The 13041-nt window shown below is 44.3% G+C and overlaps 1 protein-coding gene across 9 annotated transcripts in view; it reads right to left on the bottom strand.

The window, feature by feature from the left end:
• Positions 1–2812: 2812 nt before the first annotated feature.
• The window catches only part of KSR1 (kinase suppressor of ras 1), a 58334-nt gene continuing 48105 nt past the window's right edge, over positions 2813–13041 (bottom strand). For 5 of the 9 annotated variants that reach the window (XM_015881172.2, XM_015881173.2, XM_015881176.2 and 2 more), the window contains 6 exons: positions 12857–12953; positions 12028–12161; positions 11469–11600; positions 11066–11201; positions 10598–10731; positions 10047–10340 (listed from right to left, as the gene is read on the bottom strand). In XM_015881172.2, coding sequence (XP_015736658.1) covers positions 10256–10340; positions 10598–10731; positions 11066–11201; positions 11469–11600; positions 12028–12161; positions 12857–12953 — 718 coding nt within the window. In that variant the 3' untranslated portion in view covers positions 10047–10255. The other 4 variants (XM_015881174.2, XM_015881175.2, XM_015881179.2 and 1 more) reach the window with 3 other exon arrangements.

The following is a 13041-nucleotide window of genomic DNA, read 5'->3' as shown; positions in this document are numbered from 1 at the left end:
ACTGCTAAAACACAGCCTGAGCTGGTAACTGAGCACCTGGCGAGGGGGTGGCTGGCCCTGGAAGCACAGGTGCAAGCAATTCTCCTGAGCTTCCCACCCAACTGCAAGGGGTCCACCCCTCTCTGGGCTCATTAAGAGCAAACCTCTGACGGGAGAATATCTCCTGGGTGAAGGCTGCTTCTTGAGGTGTGTTTTATAACCAGAAGACCCTCATCACCAATTGGGTCTGTCAACTTCTTTCTGTATGTGATTATTGGTTTTTCTAATGATGCCTCGTATTGCAAAGAATCCATCAGAAGCTGTTGCTCTGCTTCTAAGGGCCGACATGAGGTGTTCTCCAACCAGCAGTCCCTCCTTAAGCAAGGAGTCTATGTGAGTTACGCAGCCTATCTAAGATGAGTTGCACACTCTTGTTCCTGCTGGAGAGGTGTGAATCTTGCCTTGTGGACTAAAGAATGCAAAATAACAATTGGAGCAATGTATATTGCCCTAGTTATATTTTAAGCTTGGCTCTCATCTCTTGTAGTTCTGTCACAACCTTTTTTTCTGAAATCAGCAGGAATTTACGATGATGTTTAAAAAGAGATTTTTCTTGTCATCCTTTGTCTTCAGGAGCTGGAATTCAGTGAAAGATTCAATGCTCAAAGTCAACAGTGTCATGTATATGCAGTGTGTTTCATGTGTACTTCAGGGCAGCTTTAAACATAAGATGAAAAATGCACTGTAGCTGAAAGACTGAGCAGTGATGGTGGAGAACAGGAAGTGTTGGACAGCAAGTAGAGAGGGTGAAGGACAGAGGAGATTCATAGCAAGTATGTGAGTGTTATTTCATTCTTCAGTAAATTCTTTGCTTCTGAAGTTTTGAGGTGGGATGGATGGAGAATGAGGTAACTTCCATCTCCATTAAGAAAGTTCTCAATAAGGCCAGGACTTTCTGAGCTCTGGACTTCAAATAAGTCCAACATAGGCAACAGGAGTTCTATGTTTTAAAGTGCTCGTGTTTGCTTTGCGCTTTCAGGAGGTGTATTACAGCATGATGCATTTGCCTTGTGTTTATCAAAATAGGTATATTTTCTTGCCAGAAGTGCTCGTAACATGGTCCCCTCTGGCTTTAGGGTTTAAAATGCAACGAGTGTTATATCACAGCAGTCCAGAGCTCTGTGTGGTCTCTGTGCTTGAGCTTGTCTTCACTGAGATGGGAATACTTGTGGACTTAGGAGAGGAGCAGGGAGGGAAGCTTCTGTTGTCATTCAGAGAAAAGAGATTGTTGGACTATTCCCTGGTGAAAGACGGATAAAAAACTTAAGAATTTTAACAAAGATATAAACAAATGTCATTGTAATAAAGATGCAGAAGTTGTACAGTGTGTTGCACAGATCCCAGGTTGAGGTGTGTTCTTAAGCTTTCAGCAGGAGATCGGTGATGATGCAAATGCCTCTAGGCTGGGTTAGCTGCTCTTCCTTGGGAGAAGGCATTACCTGGAGCTGGTGGGAGCTGTGCTGCAGGGCTGGGTTACAGCTGCTGGGATGTAATACAGCCATTCAACAGTGAGCTTCCCTTTGCAGCTGGTGGGATGTAACCTTCCTGTCTGAGGTTATTTAGGGTTGGGTTTTTTTTAGTTGTATTTAAATACATGACCTTGCCCTTCAAGTTTAATTGATAATTACATTCACTATTTCTTTTTCTTTATGAAAAGCAAGAAAGCTCAACTTATCTGAGGGTTTTTACTGTTTGCGTATGAAAGATCTAGATAAGATGGATGCAATGTAAGGCAGTACTGTGAAGTGCCCAGTCCTTTTCTCTTCAGGGCAGAACAAGGCTGCCGTTATTTTTGGCATAAAGCTGTTTGGCAGCAGCACAGTGACCCTGGGGTCAATGGATTAATTAACACACTGCTGGGTAGCGCTGGCTGGAGCTGGGGCACCCACAGGGAAGGACAGCGAGTTCTGGGGCAGGAGGCAGCTCACACTTGTGTGGCAGTGGATGGGCAGCCTTCTCCTTGCAGGTGTTGGTGTCAGATCAGTGCAGGCTGAGTCCTGTGGTGATGGGGGTGTGGGGGGACCCCACTGCTTTCCGGCAGCACAGGGGGGTGAATTCCTCCAAAAACAAACACTGTGGGGTGAGATGGGAGCTAATAAGATGAGCTTTCATCAAGCTAACAATGTTAAGATCCCTTTTGCTGAAGCTTGCTGTGTGATATCATAACTGAATGGGCAGCTCCGCTAGGAGGCAGCTCCTGAGCTCTGCTCAGAGTTCTGCTCTGCTCTGCCCCTCCTGTTTGCTGAGCAGTCCTGAGGTGCTGAGCTGGCTCAGCCTCGCTCCCAGTACAGTCTGATGCTCTGAGAAGTCAGTGTTGGAGCTCTTAAAGCCAGGTAACTTGGCCCATTGTAGTGAGTGGGAAAGCTTTCTGGTGTGCTGAGCAGCTGCAGTGATGTTGGGGCTGCAAGGAGACGGTGCAACCCAGAGCTGTGTAGTGGGATGGGTGGTTGATGAGAGGGCACTGGGTTCTCACTGCCATCGTGGTGCCATCTGATACCATTTGTGGTGAGAATCCCAGTGGTTATGGCAAGAAAGGAACTTGAACAGCATCTCTGTTCCATCTATTAAACAAGTTGAGGTTTGCGCTGTCCTGCAGCTGAAGGGCTTTTGCATTTGACTTCTAAGAGGAAAGAAAATGATCCTTGTCAGCTGGGCAGATGTCAGTAACAGCTCAAAGCAAACCTGCCACAGGTTGAGTCAGTGTAGGGAAAGGGGCTGATGGACAAGTGAGTGTGGGGTGGGAGGGGAAGGTCAGACCACAATTCTGTAACAGTTGCTTTATCCAGAGCAAAGATTTATTTGCTGATAAGACTGCTGTGTATCCCAGATTTCATTACCATAATGTGCACTTTATTCCCCCTTGCTGGTTGCATAAACTAATACAGAAACAGTTGTTAATACTAACAATCTTTAATTAATTTAATAGCAATTCTGGAAGACACTCTGATAGAAAATATTTTTAAAAAATTTTACTGTACAAAGTTTACAACACATTTGAAAAGAAAAACGTGTCAATTTTCACCATATTACAGACTGCATTTACATTCACTATTGACGTGTGGCTATTGTAGCAGCATTGTACAGCCAGCTTCACATTTACACCTTTACAACAGGACAGGCTTTCTGTGCTTCGTGCCTCTCACCAGCACAGGTGGCCATAAAGCAGTGTGACCCAATGGCTGCTGCTCAGCTGTGATGGGTGGAAGAGCCCAACTTCACTCACAGCTGTACTGCTCCACAGGTTCTGTTTGTTGTTCCATGTGCCTTACACAGCTGACTGCAACACATCACCCACGGACAGTAATCAGCCCTGCTCTCTGGTGTGCTGGGTTTTGCTTTTAAGAGCCATTTATGAGAGTTAAACACAAAACCAAGGAAGGCTGAGACTGAATCTCAGACTTTGTGGTTTCAAGGCAAGGTTTGAAAGTCTTCCTGCAGCAGGACAGCACTCCATCAGCCTGCAGTGCTCCTGGGTCAGCCCTTCTGCTTCCTGCACACTTTAGAGTGCAGCATGAAGGGACAGGTGGCCCTGCTGGCACAGGTGAAGCTGCCTTGCTGGGAAGCAGGGCTGGCACAGCATTCTGCCTGGAAACAGCCTTCACAGCCAGGGTTTGAACCTCATGTGAGGACAGTCACATGGGGAGAACAACATCTTTTGCTTTTTAATTTTGTTTTGTTGTAAGCTGGGTATCACCCAGTGCAGTTGTCTGTCCAACCAGCCATCCCATAGGAAGAGACTAAGGTTGTCCTGTCTCAGCATTGCTGTTGCACATTGCCACAGCAGCGCTACTGCTGACAGCCAGGTGAGCAATCACTTTGTTTCTTTCCCACACTGAAAGCTTTGGGTGTCCCAGGTAAGACCTGTTGTATGCACACAGACGGCAGGAGTAGCAGTGAGGAGCACGGTGTGGGTTAGCAGAGGGGCTGCTCACACCCTATGGCTGTGAAGCAATGTGTGCATCCAGCAGCAGCTCCTGCTCTCCCTAAGGCAAGGCACACTGCCACCCATGGGTTCATAATGTTAACGTTGCTATGAAGCACATCTCTCCTTGCTTTGTATTGCACTGTCAATACTTAAGCAGTACTGGTTGGAAAGCAACCCCTGCTGAAACCTGTGACACTGTTATTGTGAGAGCACGAATAGTAGCAAGGCTTGAAGAGAAGCAGGTGAGCAGGTGGTGGCTAAAAGGGCCGTGTGTGCTGAGGGGCCTATTTGCTTTACTGAGGTGGTGAGGCGGAGGCCAAGAGAACCATGTCTCCATGCTTGGCTACCACCAAACCAATTTTGTTTTATATCTGAGACATGTTTTAAAATCACCGCAGTGCAGTACAGGAGTGAGCTCTCTGTTCAACACAGCCTTGTTGTTTGTTTGTTTGTTTTCCTCCACTTGCTTTTTCTCTAAAGGTGCCTGTAACCCAAGTGCCTCCCACTTCGTGTGCCTCGTGGAGGACTTTGGAGCTCTTCCCTCTTTGATCCACATTTTAAAGACTTGAAACAGCAGCAAAAGATATAAAAGAGGCACGTAATGTACTGGTGTGACTGGAGGGATGAAATTTGATGATATCCAGTAACTCCTAATGATCTGCCTTAACAATGAAGCCGTGTGAGGACAGAAGGGCTCTTTAATGTTCACTGTGTAATTATAGTTGTTCTGCTGCTCTGGCTGACAGGTGAAGGCAGAGGAATAAGAATAGAGGTGTGAGGGAACATTTAATACAGCTTGCAGTTCATTTGCAATTGAGATACTGCCATAATCAACTGTGTCCTTATCAGTCTGTGTGTTACACGTGGTAGCACATGGTTTCGTTTTGATTTTTGGGGGCTGAGTTTTTTCTTGGTCTTAAATTTAACCTTTGAAACAGGTCTGAGCTGTTGGACTGAGTCAGGTTCTCTGGAACACAATGTGACTTTCCTTGCTGCAGGGGGTTTGTTGTTCTTAGTTTTCCTCAGAACTACATCTTAGTCCTGAATTACTTAAATTCTTGCAGACTTATCTGACTGTCCAGAGTAACACATGTGTGCACAGGGGGAGAGATGACTCTGAATCTCTTAACAAGCTCCGTGTATCAGAACAGTACGTAACACGTTGTTTAGGGATGGCTTTTTCCCTTGATTTTCTTCCCTCCCTGGAGCTCTATCCTGTAAAATACCTCTTCTACAAGTGAGATGTGGATCAGGGCAGTGAGAGGTGAGGTCTGGCAGTGCTGCTGGTTTGGGGGCAAAGCGGGTTGTGCCTGAAGCTTCCTGGGAGCTCGGCTTCTCCAGGGGCAGCTGGGGTGGCCTGAGCGGGGCTGGAAGCGGATGGACCCAGAGGTCCGTTCCCTCCTGAGCCAACCCGAGATGCTGTGGCACGGCAATGCAGCTTTTCCTGTGAGTTCTGTGTTGAAGTGCCTGGTTCTGTGTTTCAGTGGAGATAACGGTATGTTTGACAGCAAACTCTCCCATGAGAGGCAGATTTTTACTACTTTAACTTAATTCAAAGTAACCCAGAGCTTAGACCAACCCTGAGGAAACAAACCAGAGTGATCACAAACTGAGTTATCAGCTTGGATGAATCACAATGCAATAGATAAATTTTACCTTAACGAGAGAAAAACTTAATTTAAAACTCCCATCTCCTTGTAAGAGATACATAACCATTCTGAAACAAAGCGGTTCCACTCATCTTAGGGGAAAATGCACTGAAGGCAGAAGATCGTTCCTATTTAAGCCACAGACACAAAAAGGAACTAGGAAAAGGTTGGTTTCTCTTTGTGCTGGTTGAATGGCTGTAGTTAAAATGATTTGCTGTTTATTATGCTTTAAAAAACTATAGTTCACACAAAAGCATCATGTAAACATCCTTTAAAGAACTGCTGGTGCTTAGACAGAATTCACATTTTTGCCAACAACGAAGGACTGAACTGATGGTCGTGTGGCTCTCAGCTGTGGCTGCACCAGTTTCATTGCTTGGAAGATTCAGTGAAGATTTCTTTATAAGTAGGTAGATGTCACAAGACAACTACACACCATGCTACAGCTTTTGATTACTTGGTTCCAGGATTCCCAAGCCAAATCTCTCAAAACGCAGGACAACTTTGCTACTGTTAATGCTGAAAGAGTGGAGAAGGAAAAGGGAGGGGAGAAATTATTTATTTACTGTTGGTTTTTGTTGTGATTTTTTTTAGAAAGCTACAGTCTTATAAAAGAAAACTGGCTGGGTTCTGCTCTCATGCAGTGTGAGATCACCCAGCAGAGTTTAAAAATTAAGCAGCAGTCATTGGAAATTTAATCATGCAAACCTCATTAGTGAAAGCATGTGGCTCCAATTGGCAAAACAGGAGGTGTTTATAAGTACCTGACTTAAGGCGGGGAGGAGGCTGACAGACGTTTGGATTCCTTGAAATAGAAATGGAGGGGGAAAAAAATCACTTTTTTAAGGGGAAGGGGCATTCTGACAAGGTACATCAATTTCCTGCTCCTCTTTATAGTCTATAGCAAGTAAATAGAGATGTCTTTTCCTTCAGCTTTCATCTGTTAGTGGAGCTAGAGACGTTTTCACTTCAAAATGCCTTCCTACACGTACATGTGAGGAGGCAGCAGGGCAGGGAGCAGGAATACGTGAGGGCTTCAGCAGCCTCCAGTGCAGTGTGCAGGTTGTCTGCCTTTCTGAGAGAATGACGTGTAGGTGTATTTGGGTGTATTTGTCCCCACTGAACACAGGAAAAACCTCCCTGGGTCCTGCTGCAAATCTGCCTCTGTCCTGTCCCCCATGGAACAGATTTTTTTCAAAGAAGGAATAAAAAAATGACCTTTTGGAAAAAGGCACAGGGCTGAGGCACTGCCTGCGGTAATGCAGAGTTCCTACTGCAGAGTCAGGCATTTTGCTGAACCAGGGATGTAAACAAAAACAAATCACAGAACTTAAAACAATGGATTTACAAGGGAAGGAGAATGAGGAACTGAAGGGCTTCCCTGCTTCCCTCCTCTTCTGCACAGTGCTGTAGTTGATCTCAGTTTTGGATGCAGGTGGTGGTGGTGCATTCCCAGGTAGGCTATGGGACTGCAATCTGCCCTGAGCACAGCGAGGACTATCCTCCTTTCTATGCAGAAACTTCACCTGCCGTGTGCACCCCTGACAAAGGTGACCCTTGGTTCAATGCAGGGCTGGATCTGGCCCTGCAGGAGAACTGACCTGATATGGCCCTTAAGTCACATTGGTTTGCAATGCAAGTGATGTGTTCAGTTGTTGGTTATGCCAGTGGAAAATGTACCTGTTATCTTGAGTCAAAAGCCACAGCCCAGCACTAAGGATGACAGCCACCACTTCAGACAGCAGCAAGGAAACTTCCCCCTTCTGCCTCTTGTGCAGGCCACAAATGCCAGTGTCAGCTGAGCCCCAACCTGCTGCTGCCTGTGCCCCGTTGGTCAGGGCAGGGCACCAGCTGCTGACATGGCTCAGAAGTGAGAGGTGCCACGTTGTTAGACAGTAACTTCTTGCAGGCAGGAGTTGTTATTCAAGCTAACAGCCCACGCCAAGCAGAAAAAGGCAGAAAAGGAGAATTCGGATAAAATGTTGATTATGTCCATGTGTTAATTTCGTGGTTTGTTTCCATTTTTTTGAATGGAACGAGATTGTCCAAGTTGCTGGTTAGGATACAACACATGGAAGCATGCAAGGTGGAACCCGTTATTGCACCAGTAGCTACAACCTACAAGGAAATATGGGAGGGAGAAGAAAAAGACACCATGAGAGTTAGTTTTCAGTTATTGTAAAGCAAGCTCTTGAAAACTACCTATTATAAAGCTTACAGCAGTCAAGCGAGGGGTTAGTGCAGCATTTCTCTATGGAGCTGTCAGAGGGGATGTGGCTGCCTGCAGTAGGTTTTGCATCTGGTTGCTGGATGATACTGCTAAGAGTGCTTTCTAAGTGTGACCTGAATATAATGCAGCTTGCAGGAGACAAAAACCAACTGAGCTTCCTACACTTTCATTCCACTGAGCACAAAGTCAGCTGTCAGCACTGATAATTAATAGAGACACTTAAGTACCTCTCTATTGCATGCTTTGAGCAGAGAAATAGCATTGATGTATGCAAATTTACACTTGCAGTAGGAGGGGAGGATCTGTCTGCCCACAGAAAATATAATTTGGGTAGCTGTTGCATAAGGCACAGTTCCACAGGCTGATCAAGAATTCCCTATGGAAACACTAACCCAAAGTAATCGCTTGGCAGACTGCTCTGGAAACGAGCGCTCTTGTGAACCGGCTGCCCATTACTTCAAGTAATTTCCAGTGTGATGTTAGGGGACATGGCAGGATTCTCTGACAGTCTGCATGGGAATATTTAGGCAGCCTGGGCTCCCAGTCTGCACTGCAGTGTCTGACTAGGTGGACTGAAAGATACAAAATTGGCTGTGAGAGTCAATGATCCAACATAAGTGGATCTGACAGTATGGAGAAACGAGGGCATGGAAGTGTTGACACGGAGCCATCGGGTTGGAGGGCTCTACAGAAAAGGGCTTCTGTAGGAAAGGAAAAAATTAACAAAGGACGCTGCCATATCCTGTAAATCTCCTGACAATAGAACTGTTGTTGTTCATAAAACAACCTGAACTCATGATCCTCTGAGACAAAAGATGACTTGTTTAAAATACTAATCTGGGGCTGTTACCTTTCAAGTCCAAGAATAGGAGACCCTCACTGGTCATCGCACTCTGCAGCTTATCACACTCGACCAGATTCTGTACCTGCCCTTTGGTACTGACATTCTTCTCACTGCTCCAAGCACAGCAGCATCACTTGCTCTCTAACTCCCAATGTGCAGAAAAGACAGATTTAAATTTACAATGCTTTAGGTCTGAAGAGGAAGAAAAGCTGTTTCTCTCAATTTATGAATGATATATATTTTAGCTCAAGTTCTGTCGGTTTCTCTTTAGATGCTTATTTAGGAAAAACAACCTTAAAAATTCAAGGCAACTGAAATCCCCAGACTGAAACTGTAACATCTGCTGCAGCAAGGAGTGGGCAGGGCACAGAAAGACACCTTTCCTCCCACCTACAGTCACAGCCCAGTGCAAAGCTGAAACTGATGATGCAAAGAGCTGTCAAATCTAAGGATCTCCCTGTTTTTCATTGCATCTTTTTAAAATGAGTGATGTGGTATGAATATATACCTGTCCAACACATGGAAAAAATAGCAGACAGCTCTACTTATCAATGAGTGGACAGTAAGCATTCAACTGTTGTTGGTAATAGTTTCCTTTTGTATAAAGATGAGGCCATCTTTTAATGTTGTTGGACATTATAACAAGAGACAAAGGGTAAAATCTGCAAGCAAAGCCCCAGATAAAGCACACACACCAAGGCACAAAATGCCATGACAGTCACCAGACAATGAACAGAAGCAGTTTAGTGATGATAATGTATTACAGGAAGATCATGAAGAGTTATGGTAAGGAAGAGGTAGATTAAACATCAAAAAGGAAAATGAATAAGAAAATATTAGATGGTCAGTTAGAGAAAATATACCACAAAGAAAGTATGTGGTGATGGGCACAGTTCACAAGTGTCTGATCTCCCCATGACTTTGAGGCAAGTGAGACTGGGATCCCTTATTGTCTGAGTGATGGGTAATTTGTGACATAGGAGACAAAAGGTTTTAGGCACTACGACTTTATGCAAATCAATTCTGACCTGGATGTAGTTCTAAATTCTGGTCTCATCTATCGTTACAGATGTCATAGGATGTTCACTGAGGTATTTCTGATGGGTATGTCCCCATTTTAGCAGTTTACAGATGCTTGATCTTGTAATACTTTTCTTTCCTAGTTTCAATACAGATCCTAAATTGGAAAGCATCATGATCTTGGCTAGGGTTTGTGCTGCTACCTTTCATCCTTCCTTGATCCAAATCTTGTCGTGATTCCAGCTTATTCAGTCCAAAAGTAACAACTGTCCCAAGCTGTCAACTTACTGCTTTTGCCAAACAATTGAGAGATTCTGAACATTTTAGTGTGTGGTTTGGTTTTTTTTTCCTCCAGAGGTCAACTATATGAAGTGCTCCATTCCTTCATCTGTCTGTGCAAACTGGGCAGTCCTCCATACAGAGTAGGAGGGGTTTGTGTTATTTTCCTATGTGCACCTTGAGGAAGGTTGCTATGTTAAGACACTTCCATAAATTGATGGTTCAGTTTAAAGGGGAAGTGGCAGCACGTTTTTTGGTGGCTCCCTTCCTCATTCAGTAACAGCCATTAAAGGGGAAACTCTAATTGCTTTCAGATCAGTGTGGGCACTTTCCAGTAACGGTGGTAGATATTCCCTGAAACCAAACAGAGCTGGATTAATAATCTACAGAAGGAGGGAAGTGAATATGTTGAAGTGGGAAATTAACTGCCTGAAGTGCATGCACATTTCATTGCATAAGTTCCTAGTAACCAGAAAAGCAGAAGAGCACGCTGTTACATTAAAGATATGACAGACTCCAGGAAGACAAAATTAAGCACAGGAATGGTCAGTTAGCAAATTCTGAGCAGCACAAGTGATAACATCACAAGTGATAACATCACAGGTACTCACTCAGCAGACTTCCAGAAGTGCCCTGGGTGGGAGAGCCGACGATTCAGTTTTGGCAGTTTTTCAAGCATATCCATGAGGACAGTGAAGCTGGGTCTCTCACTGAGATCAAATGACCAACATGCTGAGAGAATTTCCTGCAAAGGATAATTAAGGCTCATTATTTCAACTTAGTTCACATGTCAACTGTACAAACTAAATGACTGACTGAGCACTGTGACTTGTGACAGCCCAGAAAGAGCTACTTTTTAAGCAGTTGTCTTGGACATTGTTAAAATCAGTGTCCTGAGTACCAGTGGATGTCACTTCTATATGACAACAATGGGAAGAGGACAGTGTCTCATTCTGATCTGTTCTCTCTCCCGTCCTTTATGTTTAGAATTATAATAAAGGTAAAATAAGCAGCTCCCACTTTTCCAGCAACCCTGAGAAACAGCTTTTTGGAAGGACTCCTGCAGCTGATGTACCTACATTGATTTCTTTCCCCAAACTAACTGTTGCAAGGATTTGTTTCACTCCTTCACCACTTCCAATCTGCCAGATGAGTGCCTCGGCAGGCTGGTTCTTGAAGGGCCATTCTCTAGCTTGGAGCTCATACCACACAGTCCTGCAATATAAACAAACAAATCAAAACTCTGACAAAATCCCAATTTCTTCAGAAAGCTCTGGAATGTAAATAAGGTTGTGCAGCAAATCCCTCCCAGCCCATTCACCCGCATCCTTGTCAAAACATCACACCCATGTCTTCTGTAGTAGGTGAGGGAAATGCAGCCTAGCTGAATCCTGAATCTGACAGAAGACAGGCAAGGCTCAGGTCTGCATCATATCTCATTTAGAAAGTTCCTGTGATACTCCTTAGGCCTTCTCCCCTTACCCAAAGGCATAGATATCTGCAGCTTTGGAGAAAGGCAGCTTGTCTTCATCTTTCCCAGGGGCCATCTCACGAACGATTTCAGGGGCCAGGTAGCATAACCAGTCATGAGGAAGCTTCAATTCATTCTCCCTCCTGAGTTCAAAGGAAAGAAGTCATATTGAAATGCAATATTAAGTAAACTAAGAAACAGCATATGGCCCGTATCTGTGGTTTGCCTAATGCTGTGACTTTTCTTACATGTTTTGGCTTGGCTAACATTCTCTTTCTAAATTTTGTGCCATATTAAAAAACATATGCAAGTGTTGGCCTGACTCTCCAGCTCATTCTTGGGCTTAAAATCGTTTTGTTCTGTGTTCCGAGACTCAAATCACATATTACTTTCTAGCTTTGTGCCGCTGGAAGTGCAGAAAGGCCTTTCAAGAAAAGAATTGTATTCCAGACTATACATAGGAAAAGACTCAATCTCCTCTCTTGCACCATGTAATGCATCAAAGTATGTCCCTGTTAGATCGTTTTTAATCACCCCAGAAATGGACCAAGCACTGAAACCTCCACCTACCTTCCTTCCTGAACCACACCCGAAATTCCAAATAGTCCAAAGTCAGTGATCACTACTTTCCCATTGTCATAAAAAACATTCTTGGATTTCAGATCCTTGTGTACAATCCCCTTCGCATGAAGATAGCCCATGCCCTGGAAAAAAAGTTTATGTGCAGAGATGTAAATGTTGTCATGTTTACAAGCCTCTAACTGGGCATGCTTCTCTTTCTAATACATGTTTATTTACTCCAACACAATACATTAAGTGGGGACACAACAGCTTCCTCCTCTGTACAGGAGGGTTGCTGGGAAGGTACTTCTAATTGAAGCAGTAAGTGATGGTGAACTTCACAACTCTGAATAAGTGTGTAGGTGTGTGAACAAGGAACAGCTGACACAAACTTGCTCGCTGAATTCCTAGGACACTTCTACCAGCAAAGAAAACAACAGCTTAAGAAATGCTACTTCAGTTGATCAATACTGAAAATAGCCATGGAAACTGCAAATCTGGAAGATCATGTCTACTTCAGAATGCTTTAATGTAGCTGTAGTTACCAATAAAAGAGACTGGGAAGGAAACGTGCCCTGCGTGCATTTCGTCATGGTTGCCTTTTATCAAAATTCTCCCTCCCCAACCCCATATAAGCAAAAGATCAATTTCTATCCCTACAGGTTTTCAGCTTACAGCCCACTGAATTAGCAGTTTTCCTTCCTCCATTTTCAATTTTTCCCTGCTGCAGCACCCTGTGGATGGCTGTTGAACTTACAGATCAGCTGTGCAGCCTCTCAGCACTTGCTGAGGAATTGCCCAGAAAGCAGATATCTCTGATAACACAACGTATGCTTACCTTAATGATCTCCTGTGCTATCTGCCTGGTTTTGTTAATATCCAGGGATATCTTGGGGTCCCTTACAAATGAATACAGTGTCCTTCCTTTGCAGAAGCTGTAAAAAAGAGGAACAAGAGTCCTAAAAAGTTTCTTTAAAACATTGGAGGAATGTAAAGACCAGTGGATGCTCAAAAGGTACTTTT

The sequence above is a fragment of the Coturnix japonica genome, chromosome 19, assembly GCF_001577835.2.
Source record: "Coturnix japonica isolate 7356 chromosome 19, Coturnix japonica 2.1, whole genome shotgun sequence".
NCBI lineage: Eukaryota > Metazoa > Chordata > Aves > Galliformes > Phasianidae > Coturnix > Coturnix japonica.
This window is presented reverse-complemented; position numbering and strand designations above follow the sequence as displayed.